Source organism: Lepisosteus oculatus, chromosome 2 (assembly GCF_040954835.1).
Source record: "Lepisosteus oculatus isolate fLepOcu1 chromosome 2, fLepOcu1.hap2, whole genome shotgun sequence".
Lineage (NCBI taxonomy): Eukaryota > Metazoa > Chordata > Actinopteri > Semionotiformes > Lepisosteidae > Lepisosteus > Lepisosteus oculatus.
Genome location: NC_090697.1, coordinates 30563137 through 30585507, shown reverse-complemented (window position 1 = coordinate 30585507; position 22371 = coordinate 30563137). Strand labels below are relative to the sequence as shown.

The 22371-nt window shown below is 50.1% G+C and overlaps 1 protein-coding gene across 2 annotated transcripts in view; it reads left to right on the top strand.

Annotated features, from left to right (window-relative positions):
* Nucleotides 1-906: 906 nt before the first annotated feature.
* cmtr1 (cap methyltransferase 1) overlaps nucleotides 907-22371 on the top strand; it is a 32058-nt gene continuing 10593 nt past the window's right edge. Inside the window, exons 1-14 of one of the 2 annotated variants that reach the window (XM_069178580.1) lie at nucleotides 907-963; nucleotides 1120-1305; nucleotides 6706-6819; nucleotides 8447-8601; nucleotides 9485-9643; nucleotides 10374-10466; nucleotides 11538-11609; nucleotides 12307-12401; nucleotides 12763-12835; nucleotides 15231-15429; nucleotides 19934-20052; nucleotides 20242-20338; nucleotides 21526-21658; nucleotides 21815-21994. In XM_069178580.1, the coding sequence (XP_069034681.1) occupies nucleotides 6714-6819; nucleotides 8447-8601; nucleotides 9485-9643; nucleotides 10374-10466; nucleotides 11538-11609; nucleotides 12307-12401; nucleotides 12763-12835; nucleotides 15231-15429; nucleotides 19934-20052; nucleotides 20242-20338; nucleotides 21526-21658; nucleotides 21815-21994 (1481 nt within the window). In that variant the 5' untranslated portion in view covers nucleotides 907-963; nucleotides 1120-1305; nucleotides 6706-6713. Of the gene's footprint in view, nucleotides 1092-1119; nucleotides 1306-6705; nucleotides 6820-8446; nucleotides 8602-9484; nucleotides 9644-10373; nucleotides 10467-11537; nucleotides 11610-12306; nucleotides 12402-12762; nucleotides 12836-15230; nucleotides 15430-19933; nucleotides 20053-20241; nucleotides 20339-21525; nucleotides 21659-21814; nucleotides 21995-22371 lie in introns of both variants that reach the window. The other variant, XM_069178579.1, reaches the window with a different exon arrangement.

Below are 22371 nucleotides of genomic sequence, written 5' to 3'. Positions count from 1 at the left end.
GGAGCCAGGGCCGTTCAGAGACATGATTACAACAAACACAACACGACACGAGATTATGACCCTCGACCCAGGCCTCTTCTTTTTGCCTCATGTCCGTCTATCGAATACTGCCGCCCCTCTCTCTGGATCACAGGGCTTCAGCTTCTCCCTGCAGTGGCTAGCACACCCCTCCCTACGTAAGCCTGTGTGCGAGCCTGTCTTTCCACGAAGTAACCCGGGAGTCACCACAATACTGTTGTCTTACCGTACTTGATTTTCGGACAACATGAGTACAACAAATTGTAATGTAGATTGGAAAATTAAAGTTTAAGCAGCAAAATCCTGGGTGGATATCAGTCAAGGCAGCATGGTGGCGCTGTGGCTAGCATTACAGTCCTGTGGCCCTAGGATCAACTCCTGAGGTGCTATCTGACTGAAGTTTGTATGTTCGCCCTGTGTTTGTATGGGTTTCCTCCAAGTGGTCTGGTTTCCTGCTACAGTCCAAAGACATACTGGTATTACTGGTAGGTTAATTGGCTTAAAGGAAAGTTGTCTCTGCTGTGTGTGTACCCTACGGTGGACTGGTGTCCCATCCTGATTATATCCCACCTTTGGCCCATTGCTTACGGGGATAAGCTCCCCTACAACTCTGGATTAGATGGTTAAAGAGTGGACGGGTGAATGGATAAGAAAGCTTAAATTGAATTAAAATTCTGTAAAACCTCTATGAGGAATACTAAAGGACAGTAACTGAAAATAAATAACTCAAATAATCATTTTTTAGTAATATTCCAACATTTTACATTCTACTTTCTATTTCATCAATTGGTTCTACCTTATCTCTATCTTACAACCCTGGTCGTATCGGTTACATTGCAATATTCGGGCACAAGAGTGAACACCATACATACGTCACTAATGCCAGCCGCGGGACTGAAAGGACCCCAGCGACACCAGCGCAGAAAATCGAAACTGGAAACTGAGGTTTTGCTTGTTTGCTTGTGGGATAGCGGGTTTGAATGCGACATAAGTATAGGGTTTCAGAAGTTAACTTCACATTGGGAATCGACTGTTCGAGACTGGGAGCTAAGGCTATGTGAGAGAAGCGGCTGGTAAGTAACGTGTTGATTTTGGAAACAGGACCCAGTGGGCACCCGATCGGAAGGAGAGTGGATCGCCTTACGATCGGTCAGGCCCGCTTAGTACTGAACCGAGCCGAAGAGAAGCAAGAGGACGTGGAAATCAGCACTCGTCTGCTTACGAGCCGGGTCAGCGAGGCGGGAATGAGACAGCTGGTCTAGTGGGACTACAGCTCCGTAACACGAGGTACCGCTTGTCTGGTTCGCACTTTCTCTGAGGTTTGCACTGTCGTCCTTGGTCAGGGTAGGACCAGGGCGGGTTCGCACCCGCGTTTCACCTTTAGATAACTAGTGGCTGCTCGGTTGTAGAGGGTAGTCAGTACCAATAAGAAGGTACGCTTCATGGGGATGAAGGTATGCGCTCGTTATTGCAGAGGAGAAAATGCTAATACAAATAGAAACGAGTTCTCCTCTTTCTAAATTGCTTCATTTAGCGATACTAATTTATTTCATTTATACTCATTGTACCACTGAGTTGCATTATTACTATCTTTCACTGACTAGTAAAATAATTTCCTTGTACCCACTTGTCGGCATGTGGAAACGACGGCATTCTTACTACAAGAAGGACAGAAATTATACGCTATAACGTGGGAGGTCCAATAAGAGTCCAATTATAATATTCAGAATAGTAACGGAGGGTGGATAAATGCTTATGCTTAAATGTAAGGAGAATTGGGAAGGAAAGAAACAGCCTCTACTGCATTAGCAGGTGATTCCACTGTTATGGAAGTGACAGATAAGTAGCTAAGGGAGTGTGGTGCTGGCCAGTAATGCAGTGAGTGGACAGAGAGAGGCAGGAAGGAAGGAAGAGCCAACCTACACTGTAGACGAGTGCCTAGTCCTGACCCTCTGATTCTGACTCTGTCATTCATTCGCCACACTGCTTGATTTCTGGCCATCCTGTGTACTCCCTTGTGTTAATTCCAGGAAGTACAGTGAGCAGGTTCCGTTTCATCTGGGTTTATAACTGGTCCTGTATAGCTTTCCAGACCTCTCTTTTGTTCTGTGTCGATTACAAAAGGATACAAATGTGCGAATAATACCAATAACCCTGGCGTATGAATACGAGTGTGGTACAAATGTTGTTTCACAGATGTGCTGTTTCAACATAAACACCCAAGTCTTTTGTATAAGCAGCTTCTTCAAGCTCAGTTTCTTGTTTTGGATTTAACGTTTACAGTTCTCAGTCCAAATGCGTTTCCATTTTCCTTAAGGGCAACCACCTGTGTTTTCAGAATTAATGCTTTATGAGGAGCTTTTTCAAAAACCTTCCGTAAATCTAGATACACCATATCCTGTATCTGTTGCTGCTGTTGTTTGTTCAAAGAACTCTGACATGTTGGTCAGACAATACCTGCCTTCCATGCTTAATCTATAATCCAAGTTTATTGGTCTATAGTAGCTTGGGTCAGTTTTGTCACTCTTCGTGTGGATGGGCTCTACATCAGCTGCTCTCCAGTCCCTGGTACGAGCCCTGTCTTGAGGGACTGTACTGTAACAGAAGTCAAGAGTTATTGGTCTATAATGACCAGTAGTTCTCCAGTCCCTGGTACGAGCCCTGTCTTGAGGGACTGTACTGTAACAGAAGTCAGAGTTATTGGTCTATAATGACCAGTAGTTCTCCAGTCCCTGGTACGAGCCCTGTCTTGAGGGACTGTACTGTAACAGAAGTCAGAGTTATTGGTCTATAATGACCAGTAGTTCTCCAGTCCCTGGTACGAGCCCTGTCTTGAGGGACTGTACTGTAACAGAAGTCAGAGTTACTGGTCTACAATGACTATATTGTCCAGTAGTTTTCCAGTCCCTGGTACGAGCCCTGTCTTGAGGGACAGCTGGAAGAGCTGTGTAAGTGTCTTCTGAATCACAACTGTCATGTCCTGGAGTACAGTTGCTACTGTAAAATACCATCAGTGCTGGGATTTATTCATCTTGAGGGCTTTTAGTACATGAATCTCTTCTCCCTCTTTCGTATTGGTCCTGTAAAATATAGCACTGTGGTCTGTACCTGAGGCTTTCTTTAGTAAATACCTGGGTGAAATACTCATTTAGTATATCAACCATTTCCCTCTAATTGTCTAGAAGTTTCCCATCTTTATCTCTCAGATACATGTTACTTTATCCTTAATGATTTTCTTGTGCTATTGAAGAGTGTAGCAATTATTTGGTTTAACCATAGCAATATTACTTCACCTCTCTTGGCAATACACACTGGTTGAGTATCTGGGATAAGAAACAACAAGGAAAAACAAACCCTGATGAAGTACAGGCTCAGTGATCACTACCTGGGCATAGAAAGTGGATAGAGGCACACCTGGCTGCCCAGAGAGGACAGGCTGTGTTCCCACTGCGAGCTGAGAGAAACAGAAGCATAATACAGCATATGACCTCCTCTCACAGCCCGAGGAACAGACAGTGAGCCTGACTCTCAATAATGATAATATTGTGTGATCTCCTGTCCCAGCCTGAGGAACAGACAGTGAGCCTGTCTCTCAATAATAAGAATACAGTGTGTGATCTCCTGTCCCAGCCTGAGGAACAGACAGTGAGCCTGTCTCTCAATAGTATTAATACAGTGTGTGATCTCCTGTCCCAGCCTGAGGAACAGACAGTGAGCCTGTCTCTCAATAGTATTAATACAGTGTGTGATCTCCTGTCCCAGCCTGAGGGACAGTGATCCTGTCTCTCAATAATAATACAGTGTGATCTCCTGTCCCAGCCTGAGGAACAGACAGTGAGCCTGTCTCTCAATAATAATAATACAGTGTGTGATCTCCTGTCCCAACCTGAGGGACAGTGATCCTGTCTCTCAATAATAATACAGTGTGATCTCCTGTCCCAGTCTGAAGAACAGACAGTGAGCCTCTCTTTCAATAATAATAATACAGTGTGTGATCTCCTTTCCCAGCCTGAGGAACAGACAGTGAGCCTGTCTCTCAATAGTAATATTAGTGTGTGAGCTCCTGTCACAGCCTGAGGAACAGACAGTGAGCCTCTCAATAATGTTTAATGTTTTATATGTTGCATGTAACTATCCAAGAATACGTTTGTACTGTAAATATCTTTAGACGTTGTTTTACATCTACTTTGTCAACCCTGTAACTCATCCGTCATGTCAATAAAGCACTTGAATTTGAGTTTGTGAAGTGTGCCTGCTTGGTATAAAATAGATATGCCTGTGACGTACACTAGCTACGAACGTGTAGGTGATAGTGTTGTGCATCTCGCAGGGCCTGATACAGGCAGTTGCGCAGAAGGTAGATATCCATGCTTGTGACAGGACGGGCCTCTGGGGGAAATTGGGCAGTTCCACTGTTCTGGGGGGAGTCTGAGGATTCGTGATCTTGCAGAAGGGCAGCGTGTATCAGTGCTGTGCAGTGAACCTGCAGCACTCCTACAGCTGCAAGGAGGCTTTGCAGCAGATGTTTTTACTGCACCCAGTGATAAAAGGATGTGAAACCTGTTACAAGTAAGCAACTAACAGATTATATTCAAATCGATCTTTTTTTTAATACTCTGCTATGTCTAGCTATCTCCAATTACATTACACACATTTTTATCTTTGGTTTGAGCCTGAGGTTGTGAGCCAGGGGTTATGTTGTTGGCAGTTCGCATCCTGATTGCACTGCTCAGGGCCTCACTCAGAAACCATGTATCAGTGGGCATCATTCGAGACGTTAGCCCTGCTGCGTGTGGGCCAAGAGGCAGGTAAGCACAGATGATCAAAGGGGGTCTTCTGGCGAATTACACGGATTAACCCCAATACAGAATATACACTCAACAGCCATAGAACACAGCACAAATACAGAGAGAGGAAAGGAAAGGGAGAAAGAAGATGGGTATAGAGGAACATCATAAAGTGTCTCATATGGTGTCAGTAAATATCTTGTTAAGTGGTAACACTGTAACAAATCATTGGTCATGCGAGTAAAGCTATTTGAATTTCAGTTGAAGCAGAGGAAACGACACAAAGAGGAGAAGGAAAATCCCCTTCAGTCCCCGCTTCCTCTACGCTGTCCCATGAACTAGGACCTTGATCTGATCAGTCCTGGAGACCAAATTCTGATTTAGTAATCTGAACATAATTTCAGGAAGATTGCGTTTTTATTTATTTGAGGAAGTTCAGATTAATGTATTGTGGAATCCTCAGACATTCTCTTCTAGTTGGGTGATGTATGTTTTCTAGACACTCCTCTCAAAGCACTTTACACATAATGGTGACTCCCCCCCACCATCATCAGTGTGCAGCCCCACCTGGATGATGTGATGACAGCCATAGTGCACTAGTACACTCCCCACACACCAGCTCTCAGTGGAGAGGAGAACAGAGTGATGAAGCCAATTATTAGGAGGCCATGATTGGTAAAGCCAATGGGAATTTGTCCAGGACGCTGGGATTACACCCCTACTCTTTTCGAGAAACGCCCTGGGATTTGTAATGACCACAGAGAGTCAGGATCTCAGTTTTACATCTCATGTGAAGGACGGCACCTTTTTGTAGTATAGTGTCCCCGTCGCTGATATCGGCAATAAGTGCAAAGGAGAACAGAGTGATGAAGCCAGTTCATAGATGTGCTTTGCTGTTGGGGGTGTAGTTTAAAGAACGTGATATCTAGTTTAATTTGGGATTTGTTTTTAGGATGCAGGTTTTTGTTTCTGTTGTTGGTGTATTTAGGTATAGTATTTTCAGATGACAGGCACAGAATACTGTGTTCTTAGTCTGTAGGACATAGGCCCCTGGAATGCATTGATTTGTGCATATGCTGTTTAATGTTGTTTGTGTTGTAGTCATGTTTATGATGATGATATTTATTGGTCCATCCACGTTTGACTCTGATTAATTACTCTTTCACTAGAACTGTGCTGCAGAATATAAAGCACTTGCATTTCTCACATTTTACCTGAACTTCAGTTTATTTCCTGGAAGCTGCCTCTACTGTGTAAGGTGGCAAAAGTTGTATAAAGCTGAAAATGTTGTTAGTGGATGCACACCACTTCATTTACAGTAGTACCTCCAATGTTATTTTATAGGAAGTCTCCCCATGTAACATTTAGAAAACAGCTGTAGTGTAGTTCTGACTGCTGTCCTTGGTTGAAATCCATCTGAATTATTTTCTTTAAATGTCACTTAGACTGTTAGGTCTCTGCTTCTTATCTGCAAAGTTTTAGTTTGCTTTAAGAAACCAGCCTGCCTAGTCTCTGCAATGAAATGAGATTCTGTTAATAGTGAAATGATAGTGTTGATGATGCTGGTGAAGGCTTGACTCATGTGGTGATACAGTATTCATTGCCATTCCTTCCAGCCTGCAGAGACCAGCAACGGCTCTGAGGGCAACATGTAGGCATGGATCTGCACCTTGACAATTAAACCAGATGACTGGTTTTGTTGACAATGTTTGGCATACAGATGGTCATGCTCGTTGTTGAGCTCTTTGTTCCTTCAGGATGAATCCTTCAAGATTGTGGAGCTCATAAACTTGAACAAGAGCTTTCCATTTCCTGCTTTGATCATGTGCACTAACCTCAGTTTTGCTTTATGTCTTTGAGCTCCATTGTGATTCTCTGTCCCATCTTTTTGCTCCTTCAGTTGCAGCGATGAAGCGGAGAACAGACTCCGCGGAACCACACAAGAAGAAGAGGAAACGCTGTGAGGAACCCAGCTCAGATGAGGAACATCTAAGTGACAGGGCGACGAGCCAGGGTACAGTCATCACACTGAGAGACAGGGCGACTAGACAGGGTACAGTCATCACACTGAGAGACGGGGCGACGAGCCAAGGTACAGTCATCACACTGAGAGACGGGGCGACGAGCCAGGGTACAGTCGTCCCACTGAGAGACAGGGCGACGAGCCAGGGTACAGTCGTCCCACTGAGAGACAGGGCGACGAGCCAGGGTACAGTCGTCCCACTGAGAGACAGGGCGACGAGCCAGGGTACAGTCGTCCCACTGAGAGACAGGGCGACGAGCCAGGGTACAGTCGTCCCACTGAGAGACAGGGCGACGAGCCAGGGTACAGTCGTCCCACTGAGAGACAGGGCGACGAGCCAGGGTACAGTCGTCCCACTGAGAGACAGGGCGACGAGCCAGGGTACAGTCGTCCCACTGAGAGACAGGGCGACGAGCCAGGGTACAGTCGTCCCACTGAGAGACAGGGCGACGAGCCAGGGTACAGTCGTCCCACTGAGAGACGGGGCGACGAGCCAGGGTACAGTCGTCCCACTGAGAGACGGGGCGACGAGCCAGGGTACAGTCGTCCCACTGAGAGACGGGGCGACGAGCCAGGGTACAGTCGTCCCACTGAGAGACGGGGCGACGAGCCAGGGTACAGTCGTCCCACTGAGAGACGGGGCGACGAGCCAGGGTACAGTCGTCCCACTGAGAGACGGGGCGACGAGCCAGGGTACAGTCGTCCCACTGAGAGACGGGGCGACGAGCCAGGGTACAGTCGTCCCACTGAGAGACGGGGCGACGAGCCAGGGTACAGTCGTCCCACTGAGAGACGGGGCGACGAGCCAGGGTACAGTCGTCCCACTGAGAGACGGGGCGACGAGCCAGGGTACAGTCGTCCCACTGAGAGACGGGGCGACGAGCCAGGGTACAGTCGTCCCACTGAGAGACGGGGCGACGAGCCAGGGTACAGTCGTCCCACTGAGAGACGGGGCGACGAGCCAGGGTACAGTCGTCCCACTGAGAGACGGGGCGACGAGCCAGGGTACAGTCGTCCCACTGAGAGACGGGGCGACGAGCCAGGGTACAGTCGTCCCACTGAGAGACGGGGCGACGAGCCAGGGTACAGTCGTCCCACTGAGAGACGGGGCGACGAGCCAGGGTACAGTCGTCCCACTGAGAGACGGGGCGACGAGCCAGGGTACAGTCGTCCCACTGAGAGACGGGCCGACGAGCCAGGGTACAGTCGTCCCACTGAGAGACGGGCCGACGAGCCAGGGTACAGTCGTCACACTGAGAGACGGGCCGACGAGCCAGGGTACAGTCGTCCCACTGAGAGACGGGCCGACGAGCCAGGGTACAGGCGTCCCACTGAGAGACGGGCCGACGAGCCAGGGTACAGGCGTCACACTGAGAGACGGGCCGACGAGCCAGGGTACAGGCGTCACACTGAGAGACGGGCCGACGAGCCAGGGTACAGGCGTCACACTGAGAGACAGGCCGACGAGCCAGGGTACAGGCGTCACACTGAGAGACAGGGCGACGAGCCAGGGTACAGGCGTCACACTGAGAGAGCAGCAGTGCCCTTTGTGTCACATGATGCCACGTGGGTGTTCTTATACAGTGTGTTTTACAGCGAATCTTTCTTTCTGTTATAGACTCCAGCCACAGCGACTCTGGCAGTGACTCCGAAGACCACAGACCTGGCTTCGCCTCACACTCACTGTCCCATAATGCTTCACCGACGGGGGCCACGCAGGAGGGCTCCTCCAGTCTCTTCTCCATGTACAACAGCGTCTCCCAGAAGCTCATGGTAAACTGGCTGGTTGTGTCTCACGTCTCGGTCTGTGTAGAAACAGTGACTTGTAGTAGAAAAGAGTCCCTAATTCTTAAAGCCTGCTGTGTTAAAGGCAGCGCGAGCAGCAGGCTGGGCTGCCCGTAATAATAATAATAATAATTGCTTACACTTTTATATAGCGCTTTTCTGGACACTCCACTCAAAGCGCTTTACAGGTAATGGGGACTCCCCTCCACCACCACCAATGTGCAGCCCCACCTGGATGATGCGACGGCAGCCATAGTGCGCCAGAACGCTCACCACACATCAGCTATCAGTGGAGAGGAGAACAGAGTAATGAAACCAATTTATAGAGGGGGATTATTAGGAGGCCATGGTTGGTAAGGGCCAATGGGAAATTTGGCCAGGACGCCGGGGTTACACCCCTACTCTTTTCGAGAAACGCCCTGGGATTTTTAATTACCACAGAGAGTCAGGACCTCGGTTTTACGTCTCATCCGAAGGACGGCGCCTGTTCACACTGGGGCATTAGGGCCCACACAGACCGCAGGGTGAGCGCCCCCTGCTGGCCCCACTAACACCTCTTCCAGCAGCAACCTTGGTTTTTCCCAGGAGGTCTCCCATCCAGGTACTGACCAGGCTCACACCTGCTGAGCTTCAGTGGGCTGTACAGGTGCAGAATGTATAGAAAGTGTAGGGTCCGTGTCTGTGTAGAGGCAGAAGGAAGGATGTGCTGTTTGAGGTAGTATACCATTCGGAGTCAGGGACAGGTTCTCATCTAGAGTGTGAAGAGTGACGTCAAGCCCACTTCCTCTTGTTCCTCTCTTTGTTGCTTATTTCGGTCTCCCTTCGCTCTCTCTTTCCTGTCTCCCTCTCCTCCCTCTCCTCCTCCCCGCAGGCGAAGATGGGTTTCCGGGAGGGCGAGGGCCTGGGGAAGTTCGGCCAGGGCCGGCGGGAGATCGTGGAAGCCTCCACGCAGCGCGGGCGGAGAGGGCTGGGCCTGACCCTGCAGGGCTTCCAGGGCGAGCTGAACGTGGAGTGGCGGGACGAGCCCGAGGTAGGGCTGCTAACCGCGCCTGATCGGAGCGGTCGCTGTCCAGAAACACGAGCGCATCCACTAGGCCGAGTGAGGTCCTGAGCACCGCGGTACGTTTCTGATGCCCTGCGCCAAACAGGTGCACTTTATCAGCCCCATACAATTTCTTGCATTAGGAATTTGTCTTTTCACATACCCCAGCTTGCTCTCCAGGAGACACACAGGCACACAGACGGGGAGAGAGAAGCTTGGGGTCCGCCATTTATACAGCGCCCCTGGAGCAGCTGGGGTTAAGGGCCTTGCTCAGGGGCCCAACAGAGTAGGATTCCTCTGCCGGCCGCGGGATACGAACCTGCAACCTCCCAGCCACAGGCGCAGATCCTTAGCCACAGAGCCACCGCTCCGCCCTAAAATCACGTGACGGAAATCATGTCAGACCTGAGGGGGGACTCTGACTCCTCCGTCTCGCAGACGACTGGAGGGACAAATCCTTCAGCCGTTCACGTGTTCACAAATATATTTTCACAGTATTCTTAATCCTTAGCAATGACGTTTGTTTTGTTTTTCATACAGCTTTAGTTTTTCTTGCGGATTTTTAAAGCTGTCTTTCATGATTGTATGTGTTCTGGACAGTTGAAAAAGGTGATACTGCAAAAACCGACCTGGTTCTCTGACTGCGCCCGCCCTCTCCACCCTGTCCTGCCCTGCCTCGTACCCTCACCGCACCTCTCCCCTTCCTCCCTCTCCCCAGGCCAGCGCGGCGGAGGAGGTGCAGTGGTTCCCCGAGTGCTCCACCGAGATCCCAGACGCGGAGGAGCTGGGAGAGTGGATGACTGTGGGAGAGGTACAGGCGCACTGTCACCCCCAGTTAAACGGCTTGTAGTGGCAGGACTGGCGAGGGGGCAGTGCCAGGTATACAGTGGAGGAATGCGCTGCACTGAGGCACACCGCTGTGGTAGTACTGCTTCCGGCACAGTTCATTACTTTAGCTTACTAGTATTAGCTTACTGTGGGCAGCCTGCTGAAGAGGGTTTACGTCGCTTAAATATGACATGGAGACCTGCAGCAAGAAAGTAGGGGCTTTGTTTGAAAACTGCTCATTTGAGTATAAAAAAAGAGACATCTACCTAAAGTAGAAACTGCTCATTTGAGTATAAAAAAGAGACATCTACCTAAAGTAAATGATTGGTGTCTAGCGAGACACATGACGAAAAGAGCAAACGTGATTGGCTCGGAGTGTAACTGGCTACTCCCTGGTTTAGTAATCTGGTGTGTATTAGCGGCCAGGAGGTCTCCAGCCGCTGCAGGTCTGTTAGGGTTAATGTACCCGCAGAAGGGAAACCCAGAGATGAAGAACCTGTAACATGCAAGGAGCCAAAAGTGCTGCAGTAATATATGTGAGTGTGTGTGGCCAACATGCCGTGAGTCAATTCACAACACACTAGACAGGTAAACAACAGTGCTGATAGTCAGAGATGAGGAATTCCACAGGAAATAGGAAGACAGACCAGCTTTGTCTCTGGTGCCAGGAAATACGTCTTCACACAGCGTTATTAATACACCGTATAAGCTGTTAAGCTCAAAGAATACAGCCAGTTGCTGCCAGATGAAAATGAGACGCGGAAATCCACATTTCATCCACAACTTTTTAAACTTCCGATCATTTTCCAGTACAGTCTCGACGTGAGAAAAGAAACTGGACTCTTTAGTGTATTGCAGTTTACTTCCAGAAAGCAGAACATACCTTGGTAGGTACCGAAAGGTTATGAGGTATATCCCAGAAGGGTACCGATGCCCCTTGAGGAAAGGAATGTCCTGTTTTCATTCTAAACTCCCATTTCTGCAGAAGTGCTCAGGGCCTGGTCACGTATCCGCTGCTTTGTGAGGACTCACCTTTCTGTTTTTGAACTTTCAGAGAAAGCTGAAGATTGATGATGAAACCGAGTTCTGCAGCGAGGAGCTCTTACACAGCCTTCTGCAGTGCAAGGTTGGGGTGTTTGCATGTCTGAATCCTCCCCACAGAAGACTGCCGTCGAGTTTTCTTTTCCCTGGGGGACAAAATCCTGCAGCTGTTTCTTTGTAATGCAAACTCTTTTAGTTACTGAACAGTCTAGCAAAAAGAAACATATGGTACAGACTAAATTTGTTAAAAAAGGTCATATATGCTGATGTGTAATTCATTTAGGATGCTTTTATGAATATGCTCATTTGATTTTGAGGTATTTTAATTTTAAAATACCTCATTCATGTTTTCATATTTCATATTCATGTTTTCATTTATAAATATCACTGGGTATTCTGTGTGTATTGGAAGTGACGCTTCTTTGCATAAAACCTGTGAAAAACGCAGACTTGCTCGGTTACCGGAGCAGCAGAACTTTATCATGAGAATTATTTTTGAAAGTGAAACCCTTTGCTCGAGACATAGCAATGCTACCACCCAAGCTGTCTTAAGATGTGAAAGCGAAGCGACAGACAATCTGAAATCCATCTTGAGCTGCACCAGATCAGCAGTTTTGAGTGAAGGCTTCTGGAAGTGTCCCCCTTCCGTATTGCTGCCTGTCTGAGGTTTGCCCTGTGTGTGTGTGCCTGACACCAGGCCCCTGACTGAGCAGTGTGTCCGCCAGGTGTGTGCTCACTCCGCTGTCTGTCCACAGTGTGTAACAGCCTCTCTCTGTGTGCAGAGTGTGTTTGATGACCTGGAGGGGGAGGAGATGCGCCGTGCTCGGACTCGATCGAACCCCTACGAAACCATCAGAGGGGCCTTCTTTCTCAACAGGTATTTCAGTGCTGCTTGTCAGTAGCACAGTTGAGGATGGGCTCTGGCACAACTGGGTTACCCTCGCTCGGCGATGAGCTCTGAGACACGGGCTCGGTTAGCCTCGTTCGGCGACGAGCTCCTGGATCCGGGCACAGTTAGCCTCGCTCGGCGACGAGCACTGTGCCTCGGTTACCCTCGCTCTGTGAACATTGGATTTTGATAGCACTCACTAGTTGATGTGAATTCTGTGACTTGGTTACCCCCACTTGGTGATGAGCTCTGGGACACAGACTCAGTTAGATTCACTCAGTGACATGATATAGACTGTTTCCTTGTATAGACTGTTTCCTGTGTCTCTAACTATGTATCCTCTTCTCAGAGCTGCGATGAAGATGGCCAACATCGACCATGTCTTCGACTGTATGTTCACTAACCCCCGTGACACCCAGGGGGTATGACCTGCCTTCTGGAGCCTCAGGCTGCTTGTCTTTATCTGTTTGTGTCTGAGTTTTCTCTCTGAGCCCCTCGCCAGTCTGTCCCTGTGATATCTCTACCTCTAACTCTTCACCAGTCTGTCCCTGTGATCTCTCTCCCTCTCTGACCCCTTCACCTGTCTGTCCCTGTGGTCTCTCTCACTCTCTGACCCCCTCGCCAGTCTGTCCCTGTGGTCTCTCTCACTCTCTGACCCCCTCGCCAGTCTGTCCCTGTGATCTCTCTCCCTCTCTGACCCCTTCACCTGTCTGTCCCTGTGATCTCTCTCCCTCTCTGACCCCCTCGCCAGTCTGTCCCTGTGATCTCTCTCCCTCTCTGACCCCTTCACCTGTCTGTCCCTGTGATCTCTCTCCCTCTCTGACCCCTTCACCTGTCTGTCCCTGTGATCTCTCTCCCTCTCTGACCCCTTCATCTGTCTGTCCCTGTGATCTCTCTCCCTCTCTGACCCCCTCGCCAGTCTGTCCCTGTGATCTCTCTCCCTCTCTGACCCCCTCGCCAGTCTGTCCCTGTGATCTCTCTCCCTCTCTGACCCCTTCATCTGTCTGTCCCTGTGATCTCTCTCCCTCTCTGACCCCTTCATCAGTCTGTACCTGTGATCTCTCTCCCTCTCTGACCCCCTCGCCAGTCTGTCCCTGTGATCTCTCTCCCTCTCTGACCCCCTCGCCAGTCTGTCCCTGTGATCTCTCTCCCTCTCTGACCCCCTCGCCAGTCTGTCCCTGTGATCTCTCTCCCTCTCTGACCCCCTCGCCAGTCTGTCCCTGTGATCTCTCTCCCTCTAACCCCTCGCCAGTCTGTCCCTGTGATCTCTCTCCCTCTCTGACCCCCTCGCCAGTCTGTCCCTGTGATCTCTCTCCCTCTCTGACCCCTTCACCTGTCTGTCCCTGTGATCTCTCTCCCTCTCTGACCCCCTCGCCTGTCTGTCCCTGTGATCTCTCTCCCTCTCTGACCCCCTCGCCAGTCTGTCCCTGTGATTTCTCTCCCTCTCTGACCCCCTCGCCAGTCTGTCCCTGTGATCTCTCTCCCTCTCTGACCCCTTCATCTGTCTGTCCCTGTGATCTCTCTCCCTCTCTGACCCCTTCACCAGTCTGTCCCTGTGTTCTCTCCCCCTCTCTGACCCCTTCACCAGTCTGTCCCTGTGATCTCTCTCCCTCTCTGACCCCCTCGCCAGTCTGTCCCTGTGATCTCTCTCCCTCTCTGACCCCCTCGCCAGTCTGTCCCTGTGATTTCTCTCCCTCTCTGACCCCCTCGCCAGTCTGTCCCTGTGATCTCTCTCCCTCTCTGACCCCTTCATCTGTCTGTCCCTGTGATCTCTCTCCCTCTCTGACCCCCTCGCCAGTCTGTCCCTGTGATCTCTCTCCCTCTCTGACCCCCTCGCCAGTCTGTCCCTGTGATCTCTCTCCCTCTCTGACCCCCTCGCCAGTCTGTCCCTGTGATCTCTCTCCCTCTCTGACCCCCTCGCCAGTCTGTCCCTGTGATCTCTCTCCCTCTCTGACCCCCTCGCCAGTCTGTCCCTGTGATCTCTCTCCCTCTCTGACCCCTTCACCTGTCTGTCCCTGTGATCTCTCTCCCTCTCTGACCCCCTCGCCAGTCTGTCCCTGTGATCTCTCTCCCTCTCTGACCCCCTCGCCAGTCTGTCCCTGTGATCTGTCTCCCTCTCTGACCCCTTCACCTGTCTGTCCCTGTGATCTCTCTCCCTCTAACCCCTCGCCAGTCTGTCCCTGTGATCTCTCTCCCTCTCTGACCCCTTCACCTGTCTGTCCCTGTGATCTCTCTCCCTCTCTGACCCCCTCACCAGTCTGTCCCTGTGATCTCTCTCCCTCTAACCCCTCGCCAGTCTGTCCCTGTGATCTCTCTCCCTCTCTGACCCCTTCACCTGTCTGTCCCTGTGATCTCTCTCCCTCTCTGACCCCTTCACCTGTTTGTCCCTGTGATCTCTCTCCCTCTCTGACCCCCTCACCAGTCTGTCCCTGTGATCTCTCTCCCTCTAACCCCTCGCCAGTCTGTCCCTGTGATCTCTCTCCCTCTCTGACCCCTTCACCTGTCTGTCCCTGTGATCTCTCTCCCTCTCCGACCCCTTCATCTGTCTGTCCCTGTGATCTCTCTCCCTCTCTGACCCCTTCATCAGTCTGTCCCTGTGATCTCTCTCCCTCTCTGACCCCCTCGCCAGTCTGTCCCTGTGATCTCTCTCCCTCTCTGACCCCCTCGCCAGTCTGTCCCTGTGATCTCTCTCCCTCTCTGACCCCCTCGCCAGTCTGTCCCTGTGATCTCTCTCCCTCTCTGACCCCCTCGCCAGTCTGTCCCTGTGATCTCTCTCCCTCTCTGACCTCCTCCCCTGTCCCTCTCTGTCCCCTGCAGAAGCAGCTGACCCGGGACCGAGATGGCGAGCTGCTGTATTTCGGGGATGTGTGCGCGGGGCCTGGCGGGTTCTCGGAGTACGTGCTGTGGCGGCGGCGCTGGCACGCCAAGGGCTTCGGGATGACGCTGCGCGGCCCCAACGACTTCCGGCTGGAGGACTTCTTCTCCGCGCCCAGTGAGCTGTTCGAACCGTACTACGGTAAGATGACATCAGACAGAACAGAGTCACCCTCGCGCAAACAGCTTCCAACACAAAGCTTGCTGTGTTCCTTTTTCTTCTTAACCCTCTGCAACACAGCTCTTGGTGTGTGCTTTACGAATTGGTTTCCCAGAGAGAGCCATTGGACCGCAGGGTTAGCGTATTCACTTATGAATTCACTCCTGTCCTCTAATCAGACCTGAGCCTGCAGTATGGGGCTGTGTCTCCTGTGATGAGATGAGATAAGGGGACTGGGGACACTCCTGTCCTCCTGTCAGACCTGAGCCTGCAGTATGGGGCTGTGTCTCCTGTGATAAGTTGAGATAAGGGGACTGGGGACACTCCTGTCCTCCAATCAGAGTTGAGACTCCAGTATGGGGCTCTGTTTCCTGATGTGTTGAGAGATAAGGAGACTGGGGACACTCCTGTCCTCCATCAGACCTGAGCCTCTGGTACAGGGCTTTATCTACTGTGGTCACAAGGGTTCAGAACTTCATTCCAAGATATAAAAACACAAGGTTCCAGATTGATTGGACAATACAAAAAAAATGATGAATCTAAATGTAATGAAAACAACCAGAATCTACTACAGTCAGTAAGTATTTGTCTTTGTTCAAAACTGGTGTCTTATTTACCACTTTAGCTCCCGAGTCTGACTGGGCTCTCTGGGTGGGGGCAGGATCTGTACAAGACCTCCAGACAGTGAGGTCAAATAGCCTCTTGCAGTGTCCCAGACTCCCAACTGGCTTTGTGGCCAACTGAGCCCGGACACAGCACTCTACCTTGAGTTCTTTTGGTTGTTCAGTACAGAGGGACACCGAGCTGGGTACAGGCCTGGGGAGCCTGTCCTCACACTGAGCTCTGTATCCCGTCGCACTGTGAGCCCTGTCAGCGCTCTGCTCCTGTGTCCCCATGACTGGCAGACCATGTAGTCTGGGGGCGTATGGACCCCAATGAGAGAGAAGATCACCTCACTGTGCCTTTCTTTCTCAAACCTCTCAGTTAGGGCTGGGCGATATGACTTCAAATCAATATCACGCTAATTTCACACATTTACCACGATAACGATAAATTAACGATATTTTTTTTTAAACCCTTGGAATGATATGACGACATGATATGCTGGAAGATCATGTTTTAAATATATACAACTATTGAAGCCGCACACACCCCATCTTATCTCAATGTCTTACAAATAATTTAAGGACATAATTCATGGAAACACTTTTAATGAACATTTTAACATATTGCACAAAGAACATTTATGAAAAATATAGAACTTTGAATACTTATCAAATGCAAACGAAATCTCAATGTCTCCCATCTTAATTTTCAATATGAATTATGCTAGAAATCAAGATATACATCCTTTGGAAAAAGATCACTGTTATAAATTGTTTTACAGTAAAAGGCAAGTTGTAGATGCCTGAATTACTAACAAAAATAGAAAATAGCTTTTTAAAATGAATAGTGTAAATAAATAAAATCCTCCCTTATGTTGCTCTTTCGGTGTCCATGCTGCACTTGTAGGCCTCCTACTCTACGTTCTTAGCCAGGAACACCAGCATGTTAACCTTTTCTGGTTTCAGGCAGGACCAGAGGCGTGTAACAATGTTTCTACCTGAACTGAAAACCCGCTCTGGTGTGGAGGTGGTGGCTGCTATGCAAAGGAACTTCTTTGCTACCTTGCGTAAAGCAGGAAGGTTTACATGATGTTTTTTTCCACCAGTCCAATGGATTCTCCTCACTACCCAGTAGGGCTGGACGATATGGCCAAAAACATCACGATAAAAACTTTCATATCAGTCGATATCGCTAATTATCCCGATACACGTAAAATCATTATTTCTTTCAAGTTTAAAGGCAGATTTTTTTCTCCTTCGAGCTGGTCGTTGGCAGCACTACATTTGCTTCAGTGTCGCTCATTTCTCCACTCCAACTACAATCCTGTCAGCCACCACCGTGTGGGGAAACGACAGCACGTTAGCTGCCCGGTCTGCAACACGCATGCGCACTCACGCAGTATTTTCTATAAAGCATAAACATATATATCGAACATTTATCGAACTTTTGTTTAAATAATATCGAGAAAAATTTTAGAAAAATAATTTATCGTTATCGAATTATCGCCCAGCACTACTATCCAGCATGGGAGACACCAAGCAGGTGCTCAGTGCTGCTTCCACTGTTTGCTGGACCGACACAGTGGAGGTGGTTGAAGGTGTTGCCTCATTTCCTTTGAAAAAGCTCCCTAATGACCTCCTTGGCTTCTTTCCTTCCGTTGGACAAGTAGGGGGCTCTGCGCTCCCTGTGGTACTTTCCTGGGGGACTGCAGCTGACTCCATCTCCGTTTTCACTCTTTCCTTTCTGGTGGGGACGTGGTGTGAAGCAGTGTACGTCGTCTTAAATCTGGGGTCGACAAAACCGGCCATGTCCGGTAACTCCCCTCTGATGGGACGCTCTGCGTCATCTTCCTCCAGAGCCAGCGCTCGTGCACGGAGGATTCGTAGGACAGGTTTCGCAAGTGAGACGGTGACATACTCCTGTCCTGAGAGTGCACCTGTAACCTCCATCAGTGGGGAGGGAGCTTTTTGTGACAGCCCCTAAGATACCCAGGTCAGCCCAGGACGGGACAAGGTGCCTTAACGTCTTGTCATCAGTGAGGACCTGTGTGATGGCTTGTTAGTTTTGCTCAAGGACCCTTTCAGTCATTATCTGCATTGACCCCCATCTTGTGTTGAAGACATGCAGTCTTCAACTTGTGCTGTGGCAGGTTGAGTTCTTTTTGTGCCATCCCCAAGGCCTTTTTGTTTTCCAGCTATAGGAGAAGGCGCTGACAGTCTTCTTACATAATCCTGTTGCCCGCTCCACACGCTGATCTTTCGCAGCATTTTCTGTAACGCAATACACATACAAAACTGAGGTATTATAGTGAAGGTTCAGTCATGCTTCAAACTGGTGTGTTGACCAGCCACCATCTTAAAATTAACAGATGAGGAGAAATGTCTTTTTTTTTTCTTGTGCTTCCCCTTGACTATTAAATACTGGGGGGAAAATATTGCTTACTATTCTTAAGCCCAGGATAGATCATCTTTTTTGTTATTTTCTGGTATTATTTTAATGATTTTTTTTCATATATATGTTTGGTCATATGTATTGTAAATGGGAGTACTTTTTGTACAAAGCACAGTGTTACACTCTGAATATGAGAAGTGCTATATAAATATGATTGATTATTTATTATTCTATTAATTATACTTTAATATTCACACACATTATGGCATTTAAGCCTGCTTAATGAAGGGTAGAACTAATCCAGTTGTAGCATTGTGTCTACTCAAATGACGCTACTAACTCACCGATTGCCAGGTGCAATCTGTAGCCAAAACACTGCAGCCGTGTCCAGTTGTTAACCTCTGTGGCTTTGACGACATTCGCGCCGTTGTCTGGCGTGATGGACACCGGCCTCTCCTCCGGGAGGTCCCACGCGGAAAGGGCATCTTTCAGGCCCTGTGCACTCATACCTGCTGGGTGATCATCAGGAAAACATGCTGTCTGAAGGCATCTGCTGCGCAGGATCCATTCACCGTCGCTAGAGTGCAAAGTAAGGCTCAAGTATGGTTCCATCGGCCTACTTGACCAGAGATCTGCTGTGGCTGATTTGAGCTCAGCAGCTATCCTTTCTTTTTTTATAAATGTCGGGCACCACAGTTTGAGAAAAATATTTTCTCGAGGGCACGACGTATCTCTTGTCAAGGCCTTGAACGAGTCTTTGGAGACCTCTATGTTCCACTGTAGCTATGGGGACCATGTCCTTCGCTGTGTAGTCTGTAATGGCGTTAGTTGTCTCGTTTCATCTGCGTGAATCCTTTGCATATCGAGTGGCGTTAGTAAATGTTTGTGTTAGAGACAGCTGTTTGGGGGAATCAATTGGGCCATGAGTGCGCTTGTCAGTCTCTCTTTTTTTTTTGGCCACACACTCTTCGTATTCCACAACATGGTTGTGTTTCAAGCGATGACACAAGTTGCTCGTGTGACGTTTGGGCGCAGAAACGGTTTTCCGACAGAGTTTACATCTGACTTCTCTTTGTTCAGTTTGCTGAAGCCAAAATATGACCAAACGATCGACACTGCATCTGTTTTAGATACCAGCTCTTCTTCATTTGTACTTGAGTCTTCCCTGCCTGCCTGGGTTCAGCACGAGCGCTCGTGTTGTCTCACGCCCGGCACGCTTCTCTGTGTTTTGAATGAAGAGCGAAGGGTGGTCGAGGCAGAAGCATGTGACTGGATATGACTACCGGGTGTTGTAGTTTTTTAAGGGGACCGCTCATGAAAGCTCACAGAGGAGAAAGCTTTTATCAAACATACCGAAATAAGCAAAATTAGGTCGGTGAGGTCGGTCTTAACGTCAATGTCGGTACATTTTCGGTATATCGCCAAGCCCTGCTCTCAATCTCAGAAATCCTCCTCTCGGCCTCCCTGTCTAACTGGTAATCTTTTGCAGGCGAGGGGGGTGTGGACGGCGATGGCGACATCACTCGCCCGGAGAACATCAGCGCATTCCGGAACTTTGTCCTGGAGAGTACGGAGCGCCGCGGGTTGCACTTCCTCATGGCAGATGGGGTGCGGAGCCAGGCTGTCTGCCTGTTACTGGGCGGTGTGTCCGTGCGCGAGCAGTGGATGTGTGTCCGTCTCTGTCCTTGTGTGAGCAGGGGTGTCTGAGTGTGTGATTCGTGATACTCTGCTGGGTTTGTGCGCCCTAAGTTGCTGACAGATGCTTTGTTGTGCTCTAACTGGGTGTTTCCTGTGCAGGGATTCTCAGTGGAGGGGCAGGAGAACATCCAGGAAATCCTGAGTAAACAGTTACTGCTGTGTCAGTTCCTCACTGCACTGTCTGTGGTCAGGACAGGTACTGGAATTCCTCTGCTCCTTTCTCTCGTACCCTGCTTGCACTCTTCCTCTCCTCCTTTCACTCTTACCCCTGCTCTCTCTCCCTCTCCTCCTTTCTCTCCACCTCTGCTCGCTCTCTCTCCCTCTCCTCCTTTCACTCTTACCCCTGCTCTCTCTCCCTCTCCTCCTTTCTCTCCCACCTCTGCTCGCTCTCTCTCCCTCTCCTCCTTTCACTCTTACCCCTGCTCTCTCTCCCTCTCCTCCTTTCTCTCCCACCTCTGCTGGCTCTCTCTCTCTCTCCCTCTCCTGCTTTCTCTCCCAGCTCTGCTCGCTTGCTCTCTCTCCCTCTCCTCCTTTCTCTCCCACCTCTGCTTGCTCTCTCTCCTTCTCCTCATTTCTCTCGTACCTCTGCTCGCTCTCTCTCCCTCTCCTCCTTTCTCTCCCACCTCTGCTCGCTCTCTCTCCCTCTCCTCAATTCTCTCGTACCCCTGCTCGCTCTCTCTCCCTCTCCTCCTCTCTCGTACCCCTGCTCTCTCTCCCTCTCCTCCTTTCTCTCCCACCTCTGCTCGCTCTCTCTCCCTCTCCTCCTTTCACTCTTACCCCTGCTCTCTCTCCCTCTCCTCCTTTCTCTCCCACCTCTGCTCGCTCTCTCTCCCTCTCCTCCTTTCACTCTTACCCCTGCTCTCTCTCCCTCTCCTCCTTTCTCTCCCACCTCTGCTCGCTCTCTCTCCCTCTCCTCCTTTCACTCTTACCCCTGCTCTCTCTCCCTCTCCTCCTTTCTCTCCCACCTCTGCTCGCTCTCTCTCCCTCTCCTCCTTTCACTCTTACCCCTGCTCTCTGTCCCTCTCCTCCTTTCTCTCCCACCTCTGCTGGCTCTCTCTCTCTCTCTCTCCCTCTCCTGCTTTCTCTCCCAGCTCTGCTCGCTTGCTCTCTCTCCCTCTCCTCCTTTCTCTCCCACCTCTGCTTGCTCTCTCTCCTTCTCCTCATTTCTCTCGTACCTCTGCTCGCTCTCTCTCCCTCTCCTCCTTTCTCTCCCACCTCTGCTCGCTCTCTCTCCCTCTCCTCAATTCTCTCGTACCCCTGCTCGCTCTCTCTCCCTCTCCTCCTCTCTCTCGTACCCCTGCTCGCTCTCTCCTCCTTTCTCTCCCACCCCTGCACGTTCTCTCTCCCTCTCCTCCTTCACCCTCTCTCTCCCTCTGCCTCCAGGTGGTCATTTTCTGTGTAAGACATTCGATCTCTTCACTCCGTTCAGCGTGGGGCTGGTGTACCTGCTGTACCTGTGCTTCGACAGGGTGTCTCTCTTCAAACCCGTCACCAGCCGGCCGGCCAACTCTGAGAGGTCAGTGTGTCCGTCCGCCCGCCTGCCCTTGTTAGGCTGAAGGTGAGTCTCGGCGTCTGCGGCCAGCCGTCTGGTCCCGTTGAAGAGGCTAGTCTGTCAGGGTTTCCACTATGCAACGACGCAGTATTGACGCCTCTGCCTCTGCTTGTCTCGAAGGTACGTGGTGTGCCGGGGCTTGAAGCCCGGTTCCGATCCGGTGAGGGAGTACCTGTTCTCCGTGAATCTGAAGCTGAACCAGCTGAGGCTCTCGTCCTCTGACGTGACGGAGGTCGTCCCTCTGGATATCATTAAGGGAGACACGGACTTCTACCAGCACATGGTCCGCTCCAATGAGAGGTCAGGACACTGAGGTTCCCTGCCGTTGGGCTCTGAGCCACTTTAATCCGGTCCTGTTCTTTACTGTAATCCAAAGCTGCTTGTCTCGCATAGTGACAGTTCAGCAGAGGCAGCAGTGAGAGGGCTTGGTGTATAAATATGGAATTGCCAATTATTTTTATTACCTATCCACCCAGTTTGAAACTGCCACTTTTGGGGACCCCTGTCCTTAAAGGGAGAAGGGGGGGGGCACAAGACAGGCTGGTCCTGTGTCAGGTGGACAGACTGCAGTATTGCACTCTGGGGGAGACTGATGACGTCGCTATGGGCCTGCAGGCCCCAAGGAAGCCTGTCAGTGAGAGGGGTGTGGTTGGGACTGAAGCTGAATTGAATGCTGT